Source organism: Vipera ursinii, assembly GCF_947247035.1.
Source record: "Vipera ursinii genome assembly, chromosome: 2".
In the NCBI taxonomy this organism is placed as follows: Eukaryota; Metazoa; Chordata; class Lepidosauria; order Squamata; family Viperidae; genus Vipera; species Vipera ursinii.
Window position 1 is genome coordinate 144,897,060 of NC_139513.1, and position 27,326 is coordinate 144,924,385.

General features: G+C 41.9%; 3 protein-coding genes across 4 annotated transcripts in view; 1 reads left to right on the forward strand and 2 right to left on the reverse strand.

The window, feature by feature from the left end:
- Positions 1 to 744: 744 nt before the first annotated feature.
- Positions 745 to 16,148, forward strand: CD63 (CD63 molecule). Of its 2 annotated transcripts, none has more exons than XM_083354156.1 (8): positions 745 to 926; positions 1,823 to 1,904; positions 11,067 to 11,258; positions 13,298 to 13,372; positions 13,778 to 13,861; positions 14,579 to 14,716; positions 15,176 to 15,259; positions 15,543 to 16,148. In XM_083354156.1, the coding sequence occupies exons 2-8, from the start codon at positions 1,839 to 1,841 to the stop codon at positions 15,606 to 15,608; spliced, it is 705 nt and encodes a 234-aa protein (XP_083210282.1). In that variant the 5' UTR covers positions 745 to 926; positions 1,823 to 1,838; the 3' UTR covers positions 15,609 to 16,148. The 2 variants fall into 2 exon arrangements, with proteins under 2 accessions (XP_083210282.1, XP_083210283.1); XM_083354157.1 differs by lacking the exon at positions 745 to 926 and adding an exon at positions 1,353 to 1,687.
- A 2,372-nt stretch (positions 16,149 to 18,520) lies between these two features.
- On the reverse strand, positions 18,521 to 26,833 carry RDH5 (retinol dehydrogenase 5). The gene is made up of 5 exons (XM_083353037.1): positions 26,422 to 26,833; positions 22,867 to 23,193; positions 20,264 to 20,522; positions 19,763 to 19,926; positions 18,521 to 18,832 (listed from the first exon to the last, which is right to left on the reverse strand). Exons 2-5 carry the CDS (start codon positions 23,177 to 23,179, stop codon positions 18,609 to 18,611), a joined length of 960 nt encoding a protein of 319 aa, XP_083209163.1. The 5' UTR covers positions 23,180 to 23,193; positions 26,422 to 26,833; the 3' UTR covers positions 18,521 to 18,608.
- The window catches only part of BLOC1S1 (biogenesis of lysosomal organelles complex 1 subunit 1), a 26,221-nt gene continuing 21,967 nt past the window's right edge, over positions 23,073 to 27,326 (reverse strand). The window contains exon 5 of the transcript XR_014491264.1: positions 23,073 to 23,193. The gene's annotated coding sequence lies outside the window, so the exon portion shown is untranslated. The remainder of the gene's footprint in view (positions 23,194 to 27,326) is intronic.

The window sequence follows — 27,326 nt, forward strand, 5'->3', positions numbered from 1 at the left end:
ACACAATTGTTAAATAAACCCGGCTTCCTCATCGGCTTTGCTTGTAAAGAAGGTCGCAAAAGGGGATTTACATGAGGACTCCAGGACACTGCCACCGTCATAAATATGAGTCAGTTGCCAAGCATCTGAATTTTGATCAGACGACCAGGGGGGATGCAGCAAGGGTCGTAAGTGTAAAAAAAAAACCGGTCCTAAGTCATTTTTTTCGCCGCCGTCGCAACTTCGAACCAGTCACTAAGTGAACTGCTGTAAGTCGAGGGCTTGTGTGTTACATCCCGCACCCCTGCCTTCCCCTCATTCCCAGGAAAGGGGAATTTAGAAAGCGGACCCGAGTGCAGGAGTCACTCAGGCGAGCGAGGAGAGTGTTTTCCCTATGGCCCTGTTTGTTTTATCTCCCTCGCCGCCTTTCCAACCCGCGAGTTGACAGCTCGCTAGGTCAGATCCGAGAGGGAGCGCACGCACGGAGCCGCCCCCGGCTTCCCCGCCACTTCCCCGCCAGTCCCGTCCCGAGGCGGTTCCTCCGGACTTAAACGGGCGGAGGGAGCGAGGAGGGAAGGGAGGAAAGGCCGGAGAAAGTCGGCGCTCCCCTGACGCGGATTGAGTCAGCTGCTCCTGCTATCTCCCCCTTCACGCGTCCTGTTGACTTAGCTGGCGGAGCCTCGGCTGAGGTTGCGCCTCCCCGGCCGCTTTTTTTTTTTTTCTTCCTTCCTCCCCTTCACATGACCACCAGCGGGCGGGGAAGGGGAAGGGAGGGGAGGGGAGGGGACGGAGCCGAGCCGAGGCAGAAAGCGCACGCGGGGCGGAGGAGAAGGGAGTGTGTAAGACGCGGGGAAGGCGACGCTTTTTGCTTTTTACTACCGAGACGTAGCCTGTCGGCGAGGGCTTCTTCTTCCCCCGCCCCCCCCACTTACTTAAAGAGGAGAAAGGTAAGCCAAAGGACAACCGGGGGGGAGGGGGTTGTTAACGAATGGCCGGCTTGGAAAGTAAAAAGCGGGCGAGGAGGAGGAGGAGGGAGGGAGGGGGTGGGTGGAAATGCAGTCAAGCGGTCCGCTAGTTGCCTTGGACTTGGGGGCTTTTTTTTTCTCCGCTCTGCACCCCCCCGCCCTCCTCCCTTCCTCCGGCCCGCTCCCTCCCTCCCCTCCCCCGCCCCTTCCCCAAGGCTCTCGGTTGTGAAATCTGCCGCTGCTTAGGCAAGAGACGGAAGAGCGGGGAGGGGGGGGTTGTGTGGACCCGACGCCTTAAGTAGCGGACGGAGTTTTTAGCTCGGCGAGGCAGGGCGCTCTTTGCCACGCTGCTCGGGGAGGGTGGAGGGGCTCTTTTTCCTCCTCTCTTCGCCCTCCCCCCTAAAAAAAAAACCTCCAAAAATTTCCAGAGGGTGAGAGAAAGGACCGGCCTGCGGGCAGGGAGTCGGCGCTGCGAGGTGTAGCGCGGGGGATTTACGTAAGGGAGCAAAGTGGGGCGGGAGAACGGGAAGTTTGGGTGTTGTCCCGGATTTGGAACTTCTGGACTGGAGCGCGCGTCCTGTTTTTAGTCCGCTCGCCGTTTTCCCCTCGAGTAGCCAGATAGTGTCGAGTTACTACCTAAGCAAAGGATTTCGGCCAGGGTTTTTTCCCCCCTTCCTTCAATAAAGCTGATCACGATTCCTGGAATTGCGGGTCTCTGTTTCTTGATTGCTTTGTCTACTACGGTAAACTTTCCCAAGTTTCCTGTTTCCTTTTATTTTTTTAACCAACAACCTCCATTTTATTAATCGACTGTTTCTTATCCTTGACCCTGTAATGATTTCCTCTCCTTCCCTCCCCTCTCCTCCTTTTCCTTACAGAAACAAAAAACGCAAGATGGGAGTGGACGGTGGGATGAAGTGTATTAAATACCTGGTGTTTTTCTTCAACTTTATATTCTGGGTAAGTTAATAAGGGGGCTGATTCTGGTCTTAAAGGGTGAAGATTACTTATTATTATGGATATCCTCGCTGGGCCCCTTCCCCAGCCAAGATTTCTGGGGCATGTTTAGGTGGAATATGTTTGACTTCTGTTTGTACTATCCCCGGAGAAGCATTATGTATATATAGCAATCGGGGTGCTAGTTTAAGCTCCATTTGCTTGTTCCTGAAGGCTTGGCCAGACATTTTGTTGTCTTTTAACAGGTTTTAAAAACATTAGTAGAAGAACTCCATATTTACAATTTTATCCTGCTGACCTGGTCAGTGTTTGGGTTTGCACTATATTTCTACAGAAGTCAACATCTGAGGCATTTATATTTGTATATCTAAAACCTATTAAATCAGCAATTTTCCTGATAACTAGACTGCTAGGTTTGGAAGAAATACTAATACTAATTTGTAATACTAATTCCTTTCCAAGAACAGTATCCTTTTCAATACAAAAGCCCCAAATGTAAAATCCTGGATCGAAAACAAAAATAAAACTGGATTAGAGTATAATTCCATGGCACCTAACAATTCACAAATAGCATAAATTAATTTACCAATGGAAATTTAAACTTCACTTTAACGGTATTCCTTAAATAGCTGAAATCTTGTAAAAGATCACCAAATCTCACAAGGTATTGGTGTTCCTGATTGAATTGTTGTGAGATTTTGGAGAAGAGTATCAAAATCTCATGAGATTTCAACTGTATTTCTATAGATTAATTTTGAAATCCCTGGGAGAATATCTGAAAAAGGGCTGGTTGTGCTGTGTTGCCCATAGGATTTGCATTGCTCACCTAGACTTATGCGGTAATCCTCCAAAGATTTCAGTGAAAAGGTTGGAAACCACTGTTGTAAGAAAATGGTTGGCTTTGTACAGCATTACTACGTCATGGTTTGCTCAATCATCATGTTGAGTAAGCCACAGTTCACTCAACTTCTGTAAAATGGGCTTAAACCAAAACAATTGGATTTACATGGCCTGTTAAGCCAAACCAAACAAACCATATTATTGCTATTATTACAGTGGGTGAATATAATTAATATGCTAGAAGGTGCTTCTCTGTCTCTCCATATAGGAATGGGTTCATATGGCAAACTACTGACCTAGTATAAAGCCAGCCAATGCACAAATAGCTCTCCATAAAAAACATGAAGAACTGCTGAAGTAGAAAGTTCAGCCCACAAATAGCTGAACATTTTGAGACTTCGGTATCAGTTTGGCCAATGAAATTGCCGAACACCAGGGTTCCAGAATCTGGTGGTTTCCTGTTAGACTAGAAGCTGCATATTATCCTTTCAGTGACTGATGTGGCCGAAATTGCTGCTTTTACCATAGCAGCCATTGCGGTATTCTCTGTATGGCAACAAAGCCTGCTGATCTGCTTGCAGCACAGGGCCAGTTTCTAGTGTTGGCAAGGCGAACAAGGTCCTGTGGAATGTAGCGAGACTTTCAAAGCACTTTCACTGATCTGGATTACATATCCTAATTCTGCAGAAATAACATGACTTGCTACATTGCTCAACCACAGAAATAAATTGAACTTTCTACATCCCTTTTCAATACCTACTGTGACAAATTCTGGGCGGTACAGACCAGACGGTTTTAAAAACTGACTATCCATTTTGCTGCAAGTGTAAAATTGGACATTTGTTCACAGGAAATGGATTTGCCCTATAATTGCCCTGTGGGTTGTATCTTTACTAGCTCCTTAACTCGAACACATCCAGGATTTTCTGGGGGTCTCAGTGACTGTCATATGAGCTCCAAAAAAGGAGCAGTTTTTTAAGGGAATTGCTGACAGGTACATGAGTGTGCCCATACAAGACCTGAATAGATTTCTCACTTGGGTCTAAATACCTCAGTTTCCATTTTTTTGTTTCTATATATTTTTATATTTTGTATATTTTTTTTTCTTTTTTATGAAGGAAATTCTGCAAAAAATAGTTTTTTTTAAATTCAGTACCCTTTAACACATAGATACAGCTATGGAGTAATACTAATTTGTGGGTGAACTGGTGGAGTCGTATGAAAAAAATGCATGCACACAAAGTTTGGTGTGGGCTTTGTGAGGGGCAGGTGGGAGCAACGGATGGAACCCTGTGATCAGTTGGGGTTTTGTATTTAAAAAAGGATGCTGGTTTTTCCCAGAAGCACTTGGGAGTTCTTTACGTCGATGCAGTTGGATTAAAGTAGTTAAATTGCAAGAGCTAAATATATAAGCAAGTTATTCAGTGCTCTTTACCGCTCCCCAATACCCTTGTAAAACTTGGAATTTCCCTTTGGAGAAACAGGAGTTTTTTATTGGACGAAATAGATGATAGGAACTTGACCTTTCTTAGTACTGTATAGTGTTTATTTTGCTAACCGCAAAGGGTGAATTAGCCATATGTTTGTTCTCTTTCTCTCTCGTAATGCAATCAAAATGATAAGTACAACTGGGTGAAGAGCATTCTTATGGTATGGAACAGAAAAGGGAGTTAAATGTGAAATCTTGCTTTTTTTAAAAAAAAAAAAGTCGTCTGTCTAGACTTCTTCTAGACTCCGAAATATTTTGTAGTAGTATTATGTCCCATATATACGTATCAGTATCTACATTTCAGTAATGAGATGCATCTTGATAGTCTGATTTTATGTACATGTTTTTCATTGTATTTGAACAGTGAAAATACATATATACAAATATACTTTGGTGGCAAAATGGCATTCGTTCTTGGATTCAAATATCTATTTGCCTGTTTTTTAAGAAATGCATAACACAATTTTTCTCTTGGAAAATTATCAAGATACTAAATAATTGTGGGAGAACCCTTTTTGCGCACCCCTGCCCGAATATGTGCTAGGTTTCCACTGTTTTGAGTTTTATAGAGGAGCAGTTGATAGTTACTGGAATTTTACCTTCCAGAGATTTTTTTTAAAAAAGACCGCATTTCGTGCGTAAGAACCTGTGTCTTAGGCTTTGTGTAGGCTTTGCAATTTAGATAGTGTACTAGTTTATTTCCTGTTGTTAGGCCCCATTTACATAAGGGAAACTGTATGATCTGGAAAGTCATTTGTCAGCGTAACATTTGGTGGCCTTATGCTTAACGAGAAAATAAATTATGACTGCCTCTCTTTAATTCTGTTTGGACCAAAGTCACAAGAATTGGCATCTATCTCAGAACAGGTTTAGCTGCATATCTGGGGTGGTTCAGGAATCAAATCATGAAAGTGCCAAGTTATCCTTTTTCTACTTTGGAAAAGCTTCGTAGTTGATTTTTGTTCTCTAGAATGGTAAGCCAACTTTTATTTGGCCAAACAGTGAAGTTGGTGGAATTATTTCTTCTAATGTACGCAGCAGCCAGATGTTGCCTGGCTGTAATGCAGAAACAAAAAATAGACTTTGATAGGCACTGTTATTTTAAGATAGTCTGTTTATGCTTGTCCAGACATCATTGCCCCTTCACAATAGAATAATCTGAGTGTAAAGGGGAAAAGCAAATGTAGAAACAGTAAGTGGTGTGGATTTCTTTGCTTTTCTTTTCTTTTTTCTTTTCTTTTCTTTTCTTCTTCTGTGCCACTTGTGTTGAACTGTTTGAACTAGTGATTAATGTATTTTTTCATAGGACTATGGAAAACAACTAGTAGCAGGTAATAAAAGAATAGGATTGATGGCTGTCTGAAAGAAGCCTGATAGTAGAAGGCAGGGAACTCCAGACCTGGCAACATTAAGACTTGTGAACTTCAACTTCCGGAATTCCCCAGCCAGCCGGTTCCCAAGTTCTTAAAGTTGCCAAGTTTGGAGATCCTTCGTATAAGAGATAAATCCCCTGATATAAGGGAAAACCTAATGCAGGGGTGTCAAAATGCCGGCCCGCAGCCTGGATGCATCATGGCGAAACTGTGCCCACCCCATTGCCGGCAATGGAAGAAAAGTCACGATACATCAAAGAAAAGTCACGATACATCACGTGACTTTGCAAGTTTGACACCCTTTACCTAAGGTATGCATAAGGTCAGGTTAGACAAATATTCAAAAGAATGTTTCTCGGTATTCTGAACGAAAAATTTATGAGAAAACTGTTAAGGAAGAAGGCTTACCATGTGAATGTGCTAGTTTAATCAGGAAATCTATATCATTGTCATGAGTCTGTCATTTTATTTTAGAAACAATTTGAGGACGGGGGGGGGAGGTTTAAAATCTTTTCTTAACTCTTTTGTTATAGAAACATTAATCCTAAAGTACCCTGTTGATCAAAGCAGTATCCCTAACAGAGAAGTTAATACTGTTCTATTTATTCAGTGACAAGGAACAAGGAGCAGCAGAGATGATATTTTGCATTTAGGTTTTTTTTTTTTCATTTGAAATGCAGTTATTTTACATCCTCAGATTGTAGTATCAAACCCCATTCCTGATGCTGGAAAGCAAACATCTTTCCTCTTGACCCTTAAGGGATTGCTTTATAATCACAAGAATTGAAACCACTTCTGCGAGGCAAATTAATTGTGGCTCCGATTCGCTGTGTTCCATTGCTGGGGTTTTTTGCTTGTTCTTTCAAGGAGTCCTCTATAGTGTGTGTGTGGGTGGTCCCTTGGTGCTCTCTGAGCTTGCTTGTTTTCTTGCAGTCGTTTCATGACCCTAACTAGGTTACTGTCAGGTTTGCGACCTATGGGCTTTTCAAGTGACTCTGAGTAACTGCTAGACAGTTACATCATCAGTGCTAGTAAGAAGTGCTGTTTGCTGTCGGTTTATATTCTGATGTCACTGATGGTGTTACCTAGTTGGGGTCATGAAACGTCTGCAGGAAAACAAGCAAGCTCATAGAGCACCAGGGAACCCTCATTTCAACCCTGAGCTACAGTTATTCTCCTTCATCTATACATGTGTATGTGTAAAATATGTGCCCTGAATATGTTGAGACTGGTGAATCATAACGAGTGTGGGTCGGTCTATTGCAGACATGTCAAACACAAGGCCCGGGGGCCGGATGCGGCCCGTGAAGTGGTTTCATGTGGCCCACGAAGCCATTCTGGAAACAGTGAGGGAACGGCCCCCACTACCTTGGCCCTGGCCCAGAGACCCTCTTCCTGCCAGAGACCCTCAGATCTGTCCCACTCCTGCCCAGGCCCCCATAGGCACCCTTGATGCGAATGATGTAGAGCTGGCCACGCCCACCCAGTAGGCCATATGCACTCTAGCCACGCCCACCCAGTAGGCCACACCCACCCTGGCCATACCCACCCGGCCCCGAGGGCAACCGCAGTGCTGATGCAGCCCTCAATGAAATTGAGTTTGACACCCCTGGTCTATTGTGACAGCCGTAAATCAAAGGCATAATGTGCACTCCATGAGCACTCTTTCTGGTTCCTCTTCCATCCACATCAGACCTGGGGAGTTTCATGTACCCTGGAGTTGGGCCAAGAGGAATTTCTGCTTCTGGTTGCCTATGTTTAGTGGTGAAGGCACCAGGCTAGAAAGCAGGAGCTGGTGAGTTCCAGTCTTGCCTTGCCTTGGTTTTGGGTCGGTCACTCTTTTTCAGCCCAACTCATCTTGCATGATAGTTGTAGAGAAAATGGGAGGAAGGCATGCTGGATGCTTGCCTCCATGAGCGATTGGTTAAAATAATAAATACAGGATACAAATAAAAATATTCTTGTTACAGTAGAAATAATTCCACTGTGTCTGCCTTTCACGCTTGGGTTATCATGGAAAATAGCTAAGTGTGCTATCAGGATATAGGCTGAGTCTCTTTGCTTTGGGTGGGTCCATCCTGCTGTGATAGGGTAAAAGATAAACACTAAATCCAGGAAGTTCTAATTATTTGGGAAATGTGTGGCAAAGGTTGGAGAGAAGACCTTCTGTGTTTTGGAAATCCAGAACTTATTTATTAAGATTAGCCTTAATGCTATAAGAAGGGCTCTCCTTTTAAAAAAAATAAAAATAAAATCTTTTGCTTGTTTTTTAAAAATACTGCAGTTCCTGTTCTGAAGCTTTTAGTCTCTTTGTCCTTGCTATCCTTTCTTCAGAGACCAGTTAGTAATTTGATTCTATTAAGCACATGTGCCAAAGTGTTTTCTAATATACAACCTGCTGTTTTATAGTCTGGGACCATGGTTTGTTTTGAACACAACTATTTTCTGCCTGTATATCTGTAACAAAAAAAGCAAGCAGATTTTAACATGATTTAATCCAGGGGTGTCAAAACTGCCAGCCCACAGGCCGGATGTGTCATGCAGAAGCCATGCCCACCCTGATACATCGCGCGAAATCATGTGACGTCGCAAGTTTGACATATCTGATTTAATCCAACCCAAACAGAGTCGACTCTCAAGTGCAAAATGCAAATTTCCCCCCATCTTAGTCATCTTCGTAGAGAAAGTTTCCATATGCATCGTGAGTTCCAAATTTGTGGCGTGTGCAACCAGATCCTTGGTAGGATTAAATAAGCATTTTTTAAAAAGAAAAGGAAACCAAGAGACAGTGTATTTCCATATTTGATTTCATGAGCCACATAAAAACAGGCTATTGCAAAACGAATAGATTTGCCGGGGAAAGGGAATCGAAAGACCTTTCATTTAAGTGAGGGAGAAAAAATAAATATTGAGAATTAAATATTATGTATATAAAATGTGTTTGATTTTCACTGAAATGGTGAAAAGAGGGCATGGTTTTGAAAGTATTTCCCTGAGATCCATACAACACACTAGACTGGCTAAAATAAGTTTGTGATCCTGGCCCAAACTTCTCCCACTGACGTGTCCATGGTGGTTCATCATTATAAGTGCAGGAAGCGACCTCATCTCATTTGGCAGTGGCTGAGCTTAAAAAAGTTGGACTTAGTTAATATTTGAATGAAAGTGCAGAAGGTTTTGGAAACCCAGTTAAGACTAATTTAGAGAGGAATTCTTCGGCACTTAGTTGCCCATGGCTGGATCTGTGGTGAATTGTTCATTTGGATTGTATTTAGTGGATTAATTAGTAGTTGATTGATATTATTAGCATGTGGTAGTTTCATAAACCGAACTTGGTTGGTTTATGAAATGTAGAATACAGAAAAACTGAAGAAGTGGAGAATAATGTAAACAGATTACGTCCATGTTTTCTTGCAGAATTAAGATGGAGCTTTTTGATCAGACCTGCTAATCTTGGAAGAGGAGGTAATGTAAGGGGATAGGATACCTTCTTTTACAGCAGCATACAGTATAACAGACTCCATAAGATGGTAGAGGACAGGAAGGCCTGGAGGAGCCTTGTCCATGGGGTCGCGATGGGTCGGACACGACTTCGCAGCTAACAACACAGTATAACAAGATGAGCTTTAAAAAGTTATAAGAAGATTGATTATGCTGGAAAATAGCATGATATATGTGTTCTAAAGACTGAAGTTATAAGTAATTAATGATTAAAGCAAGCAATTTTAAGTACTTTAATTCAAATATAATTGTATGGATGATTTGATAGCAAAAAAAATATACAAGTCTTGCTTTCTTTATTTTGTCACAGTTTTGAAGGATACTGTCCTATTATTTTTATCTACTGGCCCCATTTCATTTTTAAGAAGCTTGTTCTGATGTGGTCCATAGAGTTCAGGAAATTATTACTTTACTGTCACTTAAAATCTCTTAAGAGTCACTCTGGAGTTGGTTGGTGCTGAAATTAAATAAATGAATGAGTCAATTTCCCTTTGTGATGCTGTTCAGAATAAACAAACTGATACCCTGGTTACTGTGTTCTGGACGGCAATACACACAATTTCTAACTACTGGTTGATATTGTAAGCAAACAAATCTAGAGGATATCTGATTGCTCAAGCTATGCTATTGACACAAACAATATATGGCAAAAATAGCTAATGCCCTCTTTCTAGATGGCTACACTGCTTAAGAATTGGACTTCAAAGTCCCCCTCATTCCCTGCATGATCCAGCCCACTGGGGTGATGGGAGTTTCACTCAGCTTAACTGAAGGCAACAAGTAGAGAATGACTTAGCAAATTATCCAAAGTTGGCCCTATACATATAATAAGAGATGGAATGCTTTCATGGGAGGACAAAACATCAAGCATTCCAAATATATCCATTTGCCTATGCCACCATTTTGAGGGTGAGGTTGAAGCTGGGTTAGTTGGAGTTAGCATTGGGATATATAAAATAGGGGAACTTCTCACATTAACTCTCTTGCTTGAGGGGAGGACAACGTTTGGACCAAAGTTGATAAGGATTCATTTATATCAGAAGAGAGGAACGTGGTTGGGGAGTTGCCCTGAATAAGAGCTAGTTGGTGTGATGTTTGAGTTGTTGGGCAGGGATGTTTCAGGTTCCAACCACAGTCAGCCCTGAAAGTTCATTGAGTAACTTTGGGGCAATTGCTGCCCCTCAAGCCAACTTAGCAGATTGTTTTTTTATAAGAAAAATAGAGGAGGGAACGTGCATATTGAACCTTGGATTCCGGAAAGAAAGGTGGGATCTAAATTAACACATAAACAAGGCCCCCGGAGGATGTGGTGATAACGCGCAGAGCAGCATCACCCACACATTGAGATGTGGTTTTCTGTTTTCCTGAATTTAGCTGCTGGTTTTTGTTTCCTTTCTTAAAAAGATAGAGCGAGAAAAAAACCCGAAGCTTCCTTGAAATTAAAGCTTTGCGGCACCATAGCTTCCCATTCAACTGTTTTGCTTAAATTTTAAACATCTAGAAACAGCAGAATAAAACCAGGTAGGACCTAGTGCCTTGTGGATACCAGAGAGGTTGACTACAGGTAAAATAGTAATTATTTTAGTTTGCTTATTTCGTGACTCAAAGAAATAGGAAAGCATGCCGCCAATTTCTGACCCCCGTGCCATTAAAATTCAAGAGCAAGAGGGTTTTAGGAGGAGACAAACTGGTGGCTTAAAAGTCTTCCCCCACCTGGTGTCTTTAGCCTATTTTCCTTCCTAGATGCAGCCCTTCTAAGATTATGACAGAATCTGAGAGTTGGAAAAGCCTATTTAAGTCCAGCCTTCTGCTTGGTGCGGTCATGTAATTAAAACATCAACACATGCCTATCTAGCCTCCTCTGGAACACGTCCATTGAAGAGAAGGCACCACCTTCTCTACATGGCTGTTTCCCTCCTTCTCATCATCCCAATGCTGATGCTTTGTTTTCCTTCTCCACAGCTCTGCGGAATTGCTCTGATTGCCCTGGGGATTTTCGTACAAATCGAGCTCAAAAACACCCTGGTGATGACTGGCCCACCATCAGCTTCTGCTGCTCCCATTGTCATCCTGTCCGTGGGCGTCATAGTGTTCTTCATCTCCTTTTTTGGTTGCTGTGGGGCAGCGAAGGAGAACTACTGCATGGTCACCACGGTGAGGGGGTGATGGAGAAGAAACCGGGGGGGGGGAGGTCTATGAAATTGCTGATGACCTTATTCCAGCTTCTGAGAAAGAATTGGAACCGTAGTGTTATTTTTTGGAGCTTGGGAAATGGGAAACGTGAGAAATCAAACAGACACTGTTATGCAGTCACTTTGCAGATTTATCTGTGTCTCATTGCGGAAGTGTTACTTAGGAATGTGCCACCTGACAATTCTTTGCCACAGACCCCTGGGGCTGAAACGTATGTCATCTGGCAACTGCTATTCCTGGTTCCTTGAATTGGTGAACATACCTGGGTGATGTTAAGAGCATGTTATTTTTTAAGGATGCTTGTGGGGTCCAGAAGCTTTAATTGGATTTTTTTTAAAAAAGATGGACGTTAGCATTTTACTTTTTAGCATGCCAGCTTCCCATTTCATTTTAAAAAACATGTTCAATAATGAAGTGAATCAGATAACATGGTGGGCATGGCCACAGACCATATTATAGTAATACTTTTGCTGTTGAGAAGAGGATTCACAAAAGAATATTCCAATCTAATCCAGAGCCTTTTAAAAATAATTTAGAAAGCACATTTTTATTTATTTAATTTTTATGCCATCCATCCCCCTACAAGGTGACTCCAGGCAGGCTTACTAGTTATAAAAGAAGTAAAATTAAAACATTAAAACTACGGTTTTAGATATTTAAAACTTTGAAGGGCTATATCAGTACTTTGTCAGTCATTAATCTTTGCACTTTAGAGAGTTGGAGAAATCGTAATGAGAACAGAAATATTCAGGGCTTAACAGTACTTGTGAAATCCATTCAGGAGATTTATTTTGGCCTTTCTGTTAGAAATGAACATGTTGGGTCAAAAACTGTATTTTAAAATCATTTAAAAACCTTCCTTTGCTAAAACTTCTGTGCGAAGTCATGTCAACAGCTGTGTATATCTTTTGCATAATTTAGGTTCCTGGTTGCTTCATGGAAATACATAGAGCATGATGTGTTATTCTGTGGAGAAATGCCTCTTGATTCCCAACAGAAATTGCCTTTAACCTGTTTTAAAATCATAGTGGCAAAAGGTCCCCATTGGCCAAAGTCTTGTAGACTGTGCGTGGGTGTTTCTGGATAAATCTAAGGTCTTGGCAAGCTATAGATTGGTGATGAATATTAGAAGGGCCCACAAGAGATGTAGAGTTTACATGTTTGTCTTTAAAAACTTGTTTTTGTGTGGTGGGTCTAATCACGCTAAAATTGTTGCCATAAACTGAAGTGCTTTGGCAAACACTGGAGAGAAGTATAAAGTTATGGGGCAGAGGGTCATTGGGAGGCTAAGAAATTTGTTTTTCCTAGATCAGGGGTAGGCAACCTTGGCTCTTTTATGACTCGTGGACTTCAACTTTTCTTTTAATTTTTGTATACTTATTTATATATGCCCTGTGAACCGCCCTGAGTCCCTTAGGGAGAAGGGCGGTATAGAAATTAAATAAAATAAATAAATAAATAAATAAATAAATAAATAAATAAATAAATAAATAAATAACTCCCAGAATTCCTGAGAATTCTGGGAGTTGAAGTCCACGAGTCATAAAAGAGCCAAGGTTGCCTACCCCTGTCCTAGATGAACATGGAAGCCTCTGAATCAAGATGGCCCTAGTGGCTTTATTTGGTGGTGCAGCCCTATTCAATTGGTGCCTTATAGATATGAGTGAGTGGGTGGTCATATACATAGAATAACTAAAGAAATAATAATAGTAAAAAGCAACTTATAAACTCCCCACCAAACATCCTGATGCAGAAGAAGCCTAGCTTATGGCCATAATAGAGAACCAGAATTGAAAACTTGTTTGCCGAAATATTTTCTAGTTTGGGGATAGTTTTTTTTTCTTTTTCTTGAGTAGAGACAACTTTATCTGGAGGTGGGTTAGGTGAGCCAAACTCATTTTTGTCTCGTTAATCCCAAAATCCCAAATAAAGGGAGACACAACCGTTGGAATCCATTTGTTCCTCCAGAGTGTTTACAGATATTTTTTTCCCCTCTTTAGTTTGCTGTGCTGTTGACTCTAATCTTCCTGGTGGAGATTGCAGCTGCCATTGCAGGATACATCTTTAAGGACAAGGTAACAGAGACCTTCACGAATGATGCTAGTGTAACCTACCCAGTGGTGGGATTCAAATAGGCGAACAAACGGTTCTCTGTGTGGATGCTGATTCCGGAAGTCCGTTCTGGGCCTGGGCAACAAGAAATTAGCTACCGGTTCTGCCGAAGTGGTGCAAACCGGCTGAATCCCACCACTGCTCCTACCCTTAAATAATGAAATTTTCTAGGGTGGAAAACAACGGTATTGGACCACGGTTCCAATCATTCCCCAGCCAGCACAGGCAAAGGCTGGAGTAAAGGTTAGGCCCTAGATTATGATGTCCATCTTTAGAGAATCCACGTTGAGGTTGATTCATTCTTTATATGAGATCCTATGGAAAGATTTTGAATCTTATTACCTCTCTTCCTTTGTTTTCTTTCCCAGGTCCGAACAGTGATTAACAATGAACTCCAGGAAGAAATGAATAACTACAGCAATAATACAGCTTTGGATGACTTGCAGAAGAAAGTGAGTCTACCATAACGGGTCTGCTTCTAGACTCAAGGGCTGACTCAAGGGCTGGTGATGGTGTTATAAATAGTAGATTTAAGGAGGGGGGGAAAAAGGTTTCCTAATATCTTTGCAGATTCCCCTTTCCTGATTTTTAGTATTGCCTTCGACAGTCCTTCACTTTCCAAAACGTCCATAGTTACAGTCTGTGTGATATTTGTTGCATTGCTTTTCCTACACACAATTGAGCGAATCCACCTGCCGCTGATACCTTGCAGTTTAAGAGCGGTGGAGAACCTGCATTTTCAGTTGAAACGGGACAACTGGGGGAAAGGCGGATGAGGCTTCCTCCTCTTCTGGAAGAGGAAGACGAAAGGCATAGGAGAGATGCAGGCTCAAAGTGGCGGGAGCAGAATAGTTGAAATATGCGTCAAAGAAGATTTACCATAGATGTGATTGTTTTCTGTTAAAAAGGGAGAGGAAAAGGCTGAGCTGTAACCATTCCAGTTCTGTATGTGTGAGAATGAAGCTGATGGGTGGCTGGCCGGCCTGGATGTATACTGGGGCTCCTGGAGCCCTGTCCAGCATTAGATGAGGCACAACAACGGGTTTATTTTTTAAAAAAAGCTTCCTCTTAAATCAGATGCAAGTCAGATATTGAAAACTTAGAAAACTCAAAATATTAAAATATTCGCCTCTTTTTTCCTCTTCTCTTTTCTCATTCCCCAACTCTAGTATTCCTGCTGTGGAGTCAACAGTTATACTGACTGGTTTAATGTCACAAAATTCAAGCCTAGACATGTACCCGCCTCCTGCTGCAAGAATGCCACAGACTGTACCCAAAATCCCACCAAGGACAATACTTTTGAAGAGGTTTGTATGACAAGAGTGTTGGGGTGGCGCATTTGTTTATTCATTCCGCTTTGAGCTCTTGATGAAAGGCAGAGCAAGTGGAAATCTGCCCTAGTAGCCTCCCTGCTGCAACTCTGTGAAGTAGGCTAGGTTTAGAGAATATGGCTAGTCCAGGAGTGTCCAACCTTGGCCTTTTTAAGACTTGTGGACTTCACCTCCCAGAATTCCCCAGCCAGCATTCTGGCTGACAATGCTGGCTGAGGAATTCTGGTAATTGAAGTCTGCAAGTCTTAAAGTGGCCACGGTTAGGCATCCTTGGCCTAATCCAAAATCATCTAGTGATCTCTAGTTCATGTAGGAGCTTAATCCTAGTTTCCCCAGACCGCCCCCCCCCCCCAAAATTTTGCCCATGAAGCTACTTTCTGCTCCAGCTTGAGTCTTTTGAGAGAGTCCTCCAAATATTGTTTTCTTTCCTTGCAGGGTTGTGTGACAAAAATAGAAGAATGGTTGAAGAGACACATTGTGATTGTGGCTGCAGTTGCGTTGGGCATTGCCTTCTTTGAGGTACAAAAGCTGTTGTTTGTGGGAACGGGTTCTCATCTGAACATGCCTACCTGCATCTGTGTTTTGCTGGAAAAAGCTAATAGCCTTGTTCTGGTTTGTGTTCTTGAGAAAGTGAATTTCACAAAAGCAGACTTCCGCAAAGGGGATTATATAGATATATGGCTGTGGGCAGAGTTTGCCTTCAGTCTTGCATTCCAACCAATGCACCCCCACCGCTCCTACAGTCTTACTATTTCTGAAGAAAACATCAGGACTAAATAATTTTCTCTCGTTTTTTTCCCAGCTCCTGGGCATCATTTTTGCCTGTTGTCTCATGAAAGGAATCCGCAGTGGCTACGAGGTCATGTAATCGTTTCTGTTCCTGTGCATCTTGGCTGTTACGAGGCCCAATCACAACGCTCTGGAATACTTTCATCTCCACTTCTCTGGGGATACAGTTGACCATCATGTGCCAATGGGACAGGGTTGGGTGCATGCCTCTTCTTCTGTTGCCTGTTAGGAAAATATATGCTGCCCTCAAAGGATTCACATGTTGCCTTATCTCTCTTCTTTCTCTCCCAGTAATGGGCAGATTTAAATCCATTCCTTGCACCTCACTGTCACTTGTAGACCTTGCATTATCTTTCACTTGAGACTTGTGTGCCACCTAGTGGGCATCTGGTGATATGTTCCTAGTGCCCTTAATAGATGTGAGCAAGTATATTTAAAGACGTTATTCTACCTTTTGAGTCCTTTCAAGTAGACTGTCTTATGTGTTCAGCTATTTCTCTTTTCCTTTGGAAAGGTAGACTCTTCATTCTATATAGATCATAATAAGGAAAATTTATCAGGGCTAATATTTTTAGTCAGTAATTTACTATTTGGAAAATAAAAGATATTGTTTCACCCATGTGTTGTGACTTATTTGTATAGTGCCTTTTCTTCATTGACCATTTTTTAGCTTTTCCTCACCCTCTTGTCTCTTAAAAAATAGAGGACGGTTGGTAGGACATGGCTTCTTTATGTAATATTGGAATAATATATTGAGTTATAAACAACTCCTGAACTGCTCCAGAAATGTAGGGGACCTTATTTAACATGGAGTTGTTCAATGTGTTTGGATCAAGAGAGTTCTCGATGTGGATATATGTATTTTTACCCTTTACAGGTAGTCCCTGACTTACAGCCATTTGCTTTGTGTCTGTTACTAGAGGTTATAGGTAAAGGTAAAGGTTCCCCTGCACATGCGTGCTAGTCGTTTCCGACTCTAGGGGCCGGTGCTCATCTCCGTTTCAAAGCCGAAGAGCCAGTGCTTGTCCGAGGACGTCTCCGTGGTCATGTGGCTGGCATGACTAGACGCCAAAGGCGCACAGAACGCGGTTACCTTCCCACCATAGTGGTCTCTATTTTTCTACTTGCATTTTTACGTGCTTTCGAACTGTTAGGTTGGCAGAAGCTGGGATGAGTAACAGGCACGCTCACTATTACGCGGCACTCGGGATTCGACCCGCCAAACTGCCGACCTTCTGATCGACAAGCTCAGCGTCCTAACCCACTGAGCCCATTTAAAAAGTGACTTACAACTAGTCCTCATACCATCATAGCATCCCTAGTTGACATGATTGAAATCTGGGTGCTTGGCAACCGGCATTGTATTAATGATGGGGACATGGGGTCGCCATTTGCAACCTTCCCCTGCCAACTTCTGAAAGCGGTTAATGGAGGAAGCCAGATTTGCTGAACAAGCATGTGATTTCCTTAACAACCATGGCAAAAAAGGTAGTAAATTAACAACCATCTTGCTTAGCAATGGAAATTCTGGTCCCAATTGTGGTTGTAAGTCGAGGAGTGCCTGTATTGGGAAATGTGAATTGTATTCCTTTGTTCTTCTCCCTCTTTGGTTTTCCACAGGACTTTAGTTCTTGGTCATTATTAAAGCACTTCCTTTCTGGGCTTTTACAAGCCATGACAGTCGCAGCCCTGCTCCTAGACTAGCGCCATGAAAGAAGATTCATCAGCCTCAGTTGGCTGTAAAAGTTACCCTTTCTCGATTAAGCTAACGTCATATTAAACTTCAATATTAAGTAATAGATTATGTTTATCAAATTAATATGGTTATACAAGGAACGTCCCATGGTGCCAAAATCGCCCTCTTAATTGCCGTTGGGGAGAATTGCAAGTTCTATCTTTTCCCTCTTACCTCTATCTCCAATCATTGGAGGCAATCTGCTTTCAGTATTTTTGTGTACCTGGATGCCCATTCTTAACAATTGCTGCTAAGTATCATTACATTGTGCTAGGTTTGCTGACATTTTTGAAAAATCAAGTTAATATACACACTCCTTAACAGAGCTGCCTAGCTAAAAAATAGAGTTCTAACTTTTAAGAACTATTTTTGCCTGAAGCAGAGTCAAAGAAAGAATGTTAGGTCATTCTTTGAGCTCAGTGAAAAATGGAGAGATCCAGTTGGTTGAATGTAACCTAAGCCGCCATACCGAATCCTAATGAATTTCCATCATCTATTATCCCATCAGGATTAAAACTGGGAAAGCATGATAACTCTTGTCATAACCATGTATTTAGGTCTCCATTTCTCCATATATTCACCTAACATACAGGTGAACTTTTGATATCTATTCCACCTCTAAATAGAAGACGGGCGTGTATATGATAAGGTAGCAAAGGTTTTCAGATTATGGGCTGTAGAGTCTTTGCGCTCTCTTAGATATTAGGGAGTTCTACAACAAAAAAATCAGTAGAGCTTCCTACTTGTAGCTTTAAAATTCCCCACAGAGTGTGTGGATGCATGAAAGTTGGACTGACGGGCAATCTACAACCTCCCACAACAGTTAGTAGTCCCCTGTCTTTTGCCAAAGTCTCTTCAAGTTCTCTCTCTGAAATTCTGCAACGGTGGTGTGATTTGGTGATGGAAGTTAAGACAAGCGTTTCGATATTCAGAACAACTGAGTTTACTTAAATCCTTTCCTCCAAGGCTGCAATTAAGATTTAAATATTGCCCTTTCCTGCATTGTCGTGTGCACTTCAGAGATTCACTAAAAAAGATTTTGCTTGAAAAAAAATGGTGCCCACTTTTTGTCAGGTGCTTTTATGTTGGCACCGATTATTCAGTTAATCTACCCAACATTTCCCTTCTGCATCCAAATACCCCTGTTCTTCACGATTTCTCAGCAACTGGATAATAAGAGGGAGTAAACTTACAATCTGGAAATGTTTCCATACCACCCTGTGAAACCAGATCTGGTGAGACAACAGCTTTCTCTGAATAACCCTTTTATTTACGGTATTATTATTTTCAGGAGTATGATTTGTCAACATTTAAGCCTCAAGCTTGATCATAAGCAGGCAGCTTTCAGCGCACCCGCTGAGCTGGCTTTGGTAAGATGATAGACAAGGAAATATCCACCAGAAAGGAAGGTAGATAAGAGATTGGCAGCCACAGAAACTTAGCATCCCATCCTGCACTGTAACGAGAGCGAGGGTGCTTAGCTTGAAGGGCGTGCTCCATGCAGTTTGTCACTTTGCTGAGGTCAGAATCACAGATGATGTTCATGATGAACCTCTGGACTTTCAAGTCTGGAGAGAGATGGAAATCATAGAAATTAAACTTTTCGCCTGATAAGAGGTTACTGTTACTGTTTCAGGATGTCTTTTGTCTTAATGTAAGATACTGACTCTTGGTTAGCTGGTCCCATAAAGCTAACACTTGACTTCTCCTAGTCCTAAATTAACAGCCTTCAATCAGATGGTCTTCAGACAACTAGTTAAAGACAGGTGTTTATGCTCCTGACAGTATAAAATGATGGGAGTTCAATTCTTCTGATGGGCACCATGGTTGGGAAAAGTGTTCTCCATTATGTATTTAACCAACAAACTGCAAAATTTTGCTCAAATCTTGGCTGGGATGCAAGACCTACCAGCACAATTCTTTTGGTGGTGTTAGGACAGGTAGGAAGTTGCACATGCAGATGCAGTGGTCTAGTACTCTACATGCTGAAGAGCCACGCTGATGCAGTGGTTAGAATGCAGTATCGCAGGTTAATTCTGCTGACTGCCAGGAGTTCGATTCTCATAACCCAAAAGTTGATTCTGCCTTCCATCCTCCCGAGGTCGGTAAAATGAGGACTCAGATTGTTGGGGGCAATAGGCTGAGTCTAAACTGCTTAGAGACTGTTGTAAAACACTATGGAGCAGTGCATTACTGTTGCTATGCTATTGAAATTTAGGAGCCAAATATCAAATTTTGATAAGTTTTTTTAAAAAACACAAAAATAAGGATGAAAATGGAAGCAAGGCCTATCCAAAAACTCTTTCCCCCCCCCAGAATGATTTCAGTCACTTTTCGGCAGGTTTTAGTGTTTTAAGTATGGGGATGGGAACGAAAGTTCTTGTTAAACCCTATCGCCACGATGCATTTCTTTGGAAGAGATTTTACAAAACATGGCTTCAAATGGGAGTAGTTTCCCTCCTGCTTCCAACCATATTCTAGTATGCCTCAGTACTCACAATTACGAAAGTAATCTTCACCATAGCTCTGCTGGACTTCAGGACTCATTCGGTCCCAGTAGTGCCGCAGGGCAACCTCTATTGTTTCAAGATTAGTCATGGCTGTTTTGAAAAAGCCTGGCTCTACAATGGAGACTTTTACCCCGAAATGATACATGTCCCTCCTGGGGAAAAAATATATATATTGTGAAAGATTTGAATCATATTCTTTATACCTATCTGTAAAGAACATTCCTTGAGACCCCGATAATGGGGTAGTTAGTTGTTGCCACAGATTATGCATGATCAACATGTCTATTTAGCGATAACTTTCCCTCTCAAGAAACAAAGGGCACCATGAAATCTTTGAAAAATGGGGAAAACAGCCCAGTCTGGTTATCGCATGGGTTGCAGAAGACATCCGTTTTAATAACAATAATTGTTACATTAAGAGCAGGCACTAGGGTGACTCCTGAAGGCTACTGTGGACCTGAAGAATGAGTGCACATCCAGCCCACCTACCTGAGGCTGTCGGAGAAGGCCTCCACTGTGTATTTGGACACGCAGTAGCCACCACCATTGGCTGAAACCCGCCCCAGGACGCTGGAAACATTGACTACTCGGCCACGTGCTTGCTTGAGCAATGGCAGGAAGGCCAACGATACCTCGATCATTCCAAAGGTGTTAACAGACATGACGTTGCGGTAGTCTTCCACGGTCATCCATTCCGTGGGGCCAATAGAGCTGCCTAAACCTGCATTGTTCACCAGACCAAAGAGTCCTAGATGATAGATAGATAGATAGATAGATAGATAGATAGATAGATAGATAGATAGATAGATAGATAGATAGATAGATAGAGGATAGAGGAGAGAGAGAGAGAGAGATGAGAAAAATCACCCTCCTGCTCACCAAACAAACTGTGAAGGGCTTCCTCTTCAAATACTGTATGGTGCAGTGTTTTTGTGTTTATGCTACAACCTCAGTTGTAGGGAAGCCAACTGATCATGGCCTCATGTGACCCCAGTTTCTCTGGTTTGTGCACTCTGTGGCAAGCCAGGATAAGTGGATGGATGCAATTCATAAAAATAATCTTTCCCTTACCAAGATACCTGTGAGAGACCTGGACCCATCTCTGATCCCACATCCCACACTGGATCATTGGATGCAAGTTGAACAATGTGTGTGCAACTTAGATGTTGGATCAGAGATAGACTGGGAGTTCTGTTAATGAAACTCCCTACTCAATATGGCTGGCTCAGGAATTCTGGGAGTTGAAGTCCACGAGTCATAAAAGAGCCAAGGTTTGCTACCCCTGTTATAAGCCAATGTTTCTCAACCTAGTCAACTTAAAGACATGTGGACTTCAATTCTGAGAATTCACCAGCTTCTTCGTTTCTGTTGTGGTCACGGGGTCTGCTTTCATAAAGCTGTCTTTAGTTCACCATACCTTCACTGGAAATCCCAACAAAATCAGATTTTTCCAGCAGATCCATCAAAGTAGTCTCAACCTCATAGCCTGCCCGGAGTCTAATTGGATCTGGTTTGTCTCATCCTGAAAAGTCACCATTCTCTTAGGTTACACAACTATGGGAGGCTAGCGCCTTTTTTAATTTGCCATTTTTGAGAAATTCAGGGCAAGGTTCTTAAAGATGGCCTGGTAATTGCCTCTTTTAAATAAAGGAGGCATCCTGCTTTCCCTCAGAGAGGCATTCATGATGTTAACCAGGTGTCACTAACAAGCTCCAGGCTATGTTATAAGCAGTGGTGGGATTCAAATATGTGAACAACTGGTCCTCTGTGTGGATGCCGCCTCTGGAAGTCTGTTCTGGACCTGGGCAACAAAAAATTAGCTTCCGGTTCTGCTGAAGTGGTGTGAACCAGCTGAATCCCACCACTGGTTGCAAGCTAAGCTGGACAAGGATCCAGAAGACAAGCAGTGGCATGTACCATTTCAAGGAGTCAATCCATGTCTTCCTGTATCATAAAACCAATCTATTATATACAAAAATGTGACAAAGATGCCACACTGTTAACTGTATACCAAAGATGACATCCAGATGGGCTCAAAATGCCTTCATCGGCAAAAAAAATAAATCCCTTATAGAAAATGTACTGTAATAAGTCCTCCAGAGGTCTGAGAGGAGGAAGAAGTGGAAGAGCACTAGGTACTTCCCTCACAAACAAAACTCAATAGGCCATGAGGTTGCCTATGCAATACATTCAGGGAGAACACTGCTGTTTTGCTGCCCATTTATCTGATTTGTCAGCTCTTCCTTCACCTGCACTCTTAGTCTGCCTTGGTGCTTCAGCCCACATTTCATACCTGTGGTATAAAGATAAAGGTTTCCCCTGTCCATTTGTGTCCAACTCTACAGGGTAGTGCTCAGCTGCTTCTTAGCTGAGTGAGTCAACGTTGTTCAAAGACATGACCATTCTGTGGTCATGTGGTCAGCATGACTACGCTGAGGGGCACAGAATGCTGTTACCTTCCAAACGAAGTGGTACCTATTTATCTATTCACATTTGCATGCTTTCGAACTGCTAGATGGGCAGGCACTGGGGCAAGGATGGGAGTTCACCCCAACGTGCGGCGCTTGGGTCTCCAACCCAGGCTGTCAGGTAGTATAGAGCTACCTTTAAAAGGGGTGAAACAAAATCGTCAAGAGCAACAATACTGATGGATCTAGCAAGCTCTATATTCCATATACTAACCCTAATGGTGGATAATGGATAACTAGTGCAATTAGTCTGAAACCTTTCCATGCTGCCTTGGAATCTTGGACTATTAGTTCATTGCCACTAATTCAACCTTAACCATACGGTGATCCATCCAAGACAATGAAAAAAAATGAGGTGCCCCCAACACCTGCTGACCATCTCGGATATTCAGAACAAAATTCCAATACAAACACATGACCTATATTACATGTTCTGGCTCAGGAATTCTGGGAGTTGAAGTCCACGAGTCATAAAAGAGCCAAGGTTGCCTACCCCTGGCTTATAAGAATAGAGTATTGAGTATTTATGTAGGAAAGCTGAAGGAGTTCCAACAGCTATAATTCTATTCCTGGTTCCACATATTCTCCTGTCTTTCCTTTGATCCCTCCTGGGGTGAAACTCACCTTTTCGACCCACTTCACCTTTCACCCATTCCACTGCTTTGCAGATGCTTTCGGAGCTGGTAACATCAATCAGTGTGGTGCGCAGGTTTGACGAGCTGGTGCGGTCCAAGTTATCAGCTCCTTTCTGAGTCAAGCAGCCTGCCAGCACTTGGAAACCCTTTTTGTCAAGTTTTTTGGCTAGCATGTTCCCAAAACCCGTGTCACAACCCGTGATGAAAACATACTTGTCTCTGAAGTTGCTCAAAGTCTGCTGGTCAAGGAAGAACCAGACCACAGCCCAAACCACACTGATGAGTAGAATGCAGCACCACATTGTTGATTTAAGGCCTGCGGAGATGGGAAAGGATTGGCAAAAATAGAATGGGACCCCAGTATTCCCACCTCGTCCTCTTCCAAAAGTTCAAATGGCACTTATTTAACTCAATCCACATACGTCACATTCTTTTTGTCAGGGAGAAGCAATATGAGGTTTTCTATTTATTTAGGAACCTTTCACTTCTCATGCAGGAAGCTTCTTCACTGCAGAAGCTTTCTGGATGAGAAGCAAAACATTTTCGAAGAAAAACCCCAAAAAAGTCCAATTGTCTTTTGGAAAAGTGTCATTGGGACAAGTGGCCACTCATTAAAGGATTTGCAGTCCCAAAGAGATGGAGATCATGAGATTGTCTGAGCCTGCATCAATCACTAGGCTTCTGGTGCGAGAATTATTTATTTATTTATTTATTTTATTATTGGGACTTATATGCCGCCCTATCTCCCAAAGGACTCAGGGCGGCTAACAACAATAACATACAATAAATACAGAAGTTAAGATAAAATTAAAATTAAAGGCCTCTGTACAATAAATTAAAATTAAAATTAAAATAAATTAAAAATTAGAGTTAAAAAATTTAAAACATAATTAAAATCCCTGTCAGTCCAGGTCAGAATAATGCCCTTGAGGGACATTGATCAAGTTGCTGGTATTTAAGCAACCGTATTCATTCTCTTAATAAGCATCTATGCTAATTGAAATAATGAGAAACAGAGTACTCCAAAGCAGTTAATGAATCATCGACACAATTTGAATTTTGGACAGCCTTCCAAAGAAGGAAACTTGAAATGAATTTGTTCTCACTCAACAGCCTTTGTGTTGCAAATAAATAAAAGAAATGCATGAATCTGATCCAAATTAGCACTGTGCCATGATGTGGAGTGAGGGTTCAATCTGTTGATTTGGTGCCCAAGTAAGTGTGGACTCTTGTATTTATTTCAAATAGGGGGAAATTGCTTAAGAACTCCAGTGGGATGTTCTCCTCAATTGTAAACATCAAATGTGTTTCTGCCTGGTTTAAATTTGGGACTCCATTTTAAGGCCCAAACTGCACCATTCTACCATCAGTGTCATCTAATTTGTGACACTTACACTTAGAAGAATTATTACACACAACTCATTAAGTCTAATTCAGTTCCTAAGAATCTGATATCCAATTTTCTCTCAAAGGGAATACTAGAGGACAAGACTCTCTCCTCCAGAATTCCAGGTTAAACTTGTTAAAAAGGTTTAAAACGGCAGTTTTGTAACTGGCTTTGGTCCTGCTTAATGTGTCCAGCTCTATGCTGCATTCTGGTAAAGCTCAGGAGGAGATTAAAGGATTAAATTGACATCTACACAAGTTGCAAACAGTACAGACTTTGGATGATTTTTCTTACCCTGGAATGGATCACAACTCTAGGGTCTCCCATTCACATTAGGATGAGGATAATTCTGCAAGAATATGTGTCATATGTCTTATGATCATCACCACACCTGATCTTAAGCTAATGACTTTACTTGAATGCACATTACCACAAACCTTTTGCCTACGCTTGTCAGTAACTGTATTTATATAAAATGCTAGAATATAGTGTTGAGAAACGTGTTGTGAGAACCCAGCCATCTTCTTAACAAGTTTTGTGAAGCAGGATATCACATTGGGGTACTTGTTTGTGCTATAGCATGTTATACAAATTATATTTTATTAATATAAGCATAGCATTTTGCATGCTGGGTGAACAGTCAACCTGGTCTGGGTTTAATCCTGCCAGGTGCAATTCAATACAATGCGGTTCAAAAATCTAGCTGCTAGTTAGAGGGTGACATTGACACTAACACATGCATACAAGGCTACAGATGTTAAGGAATTGTTCTTCCAAATCCAGTCAAATTATTGTGGCATCTGAATTTCTTCCCTATCCCTGACAGTTTAAATGCAACAAAAATAACATAAACAATCATTTAATGCACCAATTCTATTGCCTATGACAATTTCCTTATTTTGCCAGATTGGGCTAGCCTTGACTTCACTTGGCACAAGAATAAAGTAATAATTTCCCATCAGAGTATAAGAGCAAAGATGAGTAGTAATACCCAAAAGATGGATGCAAGATGCAAAAACGGCTTTTTGCTTGGCTGAAAAAAGGTACATTCTAAATCTGTCAGCATTTGCTACTTCACAACAAAGCAGCGTCTCCTGTTCTTCAGTCAGGTACATTTTTTTCTCTGCTGCCACAATTAATTATATGCTCTTTTTGCACTCTTTAGAGCATCGTTAAGACAATTTTTTCCTTCCCTTCCTTCAATGAAATAGAAAGTATTTTGATTTGCTAGTTCTTTATTGGCAGGAATAGATGCCCATTCATGATTGGTATCTGTCACTGATATCTCCATGTTTCACTCAATCACCGTGCTTTTTTCCCCCCTTGTAAACTGCCCAGAGTCACTCAGGCGAGATGGGTGGTGTAAAATTTAATAAATACATTCTAGAAAATGTAGAGGTTAGGTGAAATAGGTATATATATGGTTTTCACTCCATTCCTGGCCTACTCCAGGGATGTCACAGTGTCAATCTACCTTCATATATTAATGCATTCAAGAAACAGATCTCTTTGTATTTTAGGATTGGGACCCAAAACACAAACAAAATAGAGGTGAAGAAAGGAAAAAATGATTGGCAGATTGAGCTCTATCCATTAATGGAGAACATAACAAAATGATTACTCTTTAAAATGCTCAAGAATGTTGCTATTTTTCTTATAATCCACTGTTTTCTTTTAATCAGGCTATAAATTGGAATGCTAACAGCTCTTCTCCTCAAGCAAACCGAAGGAGACAAAATTCTGTAAACCAGGTATAAGGCAAAAGAGATAAGGTCCAGTTAAAGACATGCAGTGGCAGAGACAAAGAGTACATTGTATTTTAAAGAAGAAATTCTGTTTTTCCTCTTAAACAATCACTATTTTCTCCCTTTCCTTCTGAAGTTTGAATTTGGGATTCCAATTTCCCATTTCTGTTTTCATCTTGCACAGATCAGCATTTGATTCCTCAGATAGCTCCTGCCTACAGAGCAAACTAAGAAGATTTTTTTTTCAGATCAGGTGTTTTTTCCCCCAGTTTTACCCGGTTGTCACATCCAATTCCTCCTTGGCTTGCAGTCTTGCAAAATGAAAAATATAAATATAATGAGTCAATTAGAAAACTGACTCATTGGACACAGAGCAACGTCAACTCACCTCCCGCCCGTTGTTCCTACTTACCTTCTCTGAAGATAAGCTTATAGAGATAACTGAGCAAACTGCACAGTCAAAGCAATAGCAAGTCCCTACCCAGTTTAAGAACCTTTAGCTTGCTTAGCGTCTGCTGCACACAGCAGGCAAAAGTTCTGCTCCTTGTCAAAGTCCACGAGGGGCAGAAACAGAGCCCTTCCTAATCAGGTCTCCGGTGGAGGATGCCAAGGGCAGCGATTCAGCCCAGCGTTAACTCTTGCGGTTGCTGCTAAAACACTGCACCCTCCGATGGTACAAGTTCCAATTCAGTCTCTTGAGAAAGTGAAGGTGGAGAGTAGGCTGAGTTCTTGGAAAATGAAGCAGGCCAGAATGGCAGTCAAAAGATAGTCAATATTCAAGCAATGACTCACTCATTTATAATCCCAGGAGCACAAAGTTAGTGTGTGTTCTGTTTCAGAACTTGACAACAAAGGAGGTAGATGTAACCGAGAGACTGCCTCTTTCCCAGAGTCCCCAAGAGAGCTTCATGCTTAAGACCACACACACACACACACACACATTTTATTATATTCTCTTCCTATCCAGAGCTGGCAGGAAGTCATGCTGACTTAAATCTTATTGCCTCTGCAGCTTGCCCTTTATATACTACCTTGAATGGCTTCATGTTACACTATTATCTACAGCAGACATGTCAAACACAAGGCCCGGGGGCCGGATTCGGCCCGCAAACTGGTTTCATGCGGCCCGCGAAGCCATCCTGGAAACAGTGAGGGAACGGCCCCCACTGCTTTGGCCCTGGCCCAGAGACCCTCCTCCTGCCAGAGACCCTCAGATCTGTCCCACTCCTGCCCAGGCCCCCATAGGCACCCTTGATGCGAACGATGTAGAGCTGGCCACGCCCACCCACTAGGCCATACGCACTTTAGCCATGCCCA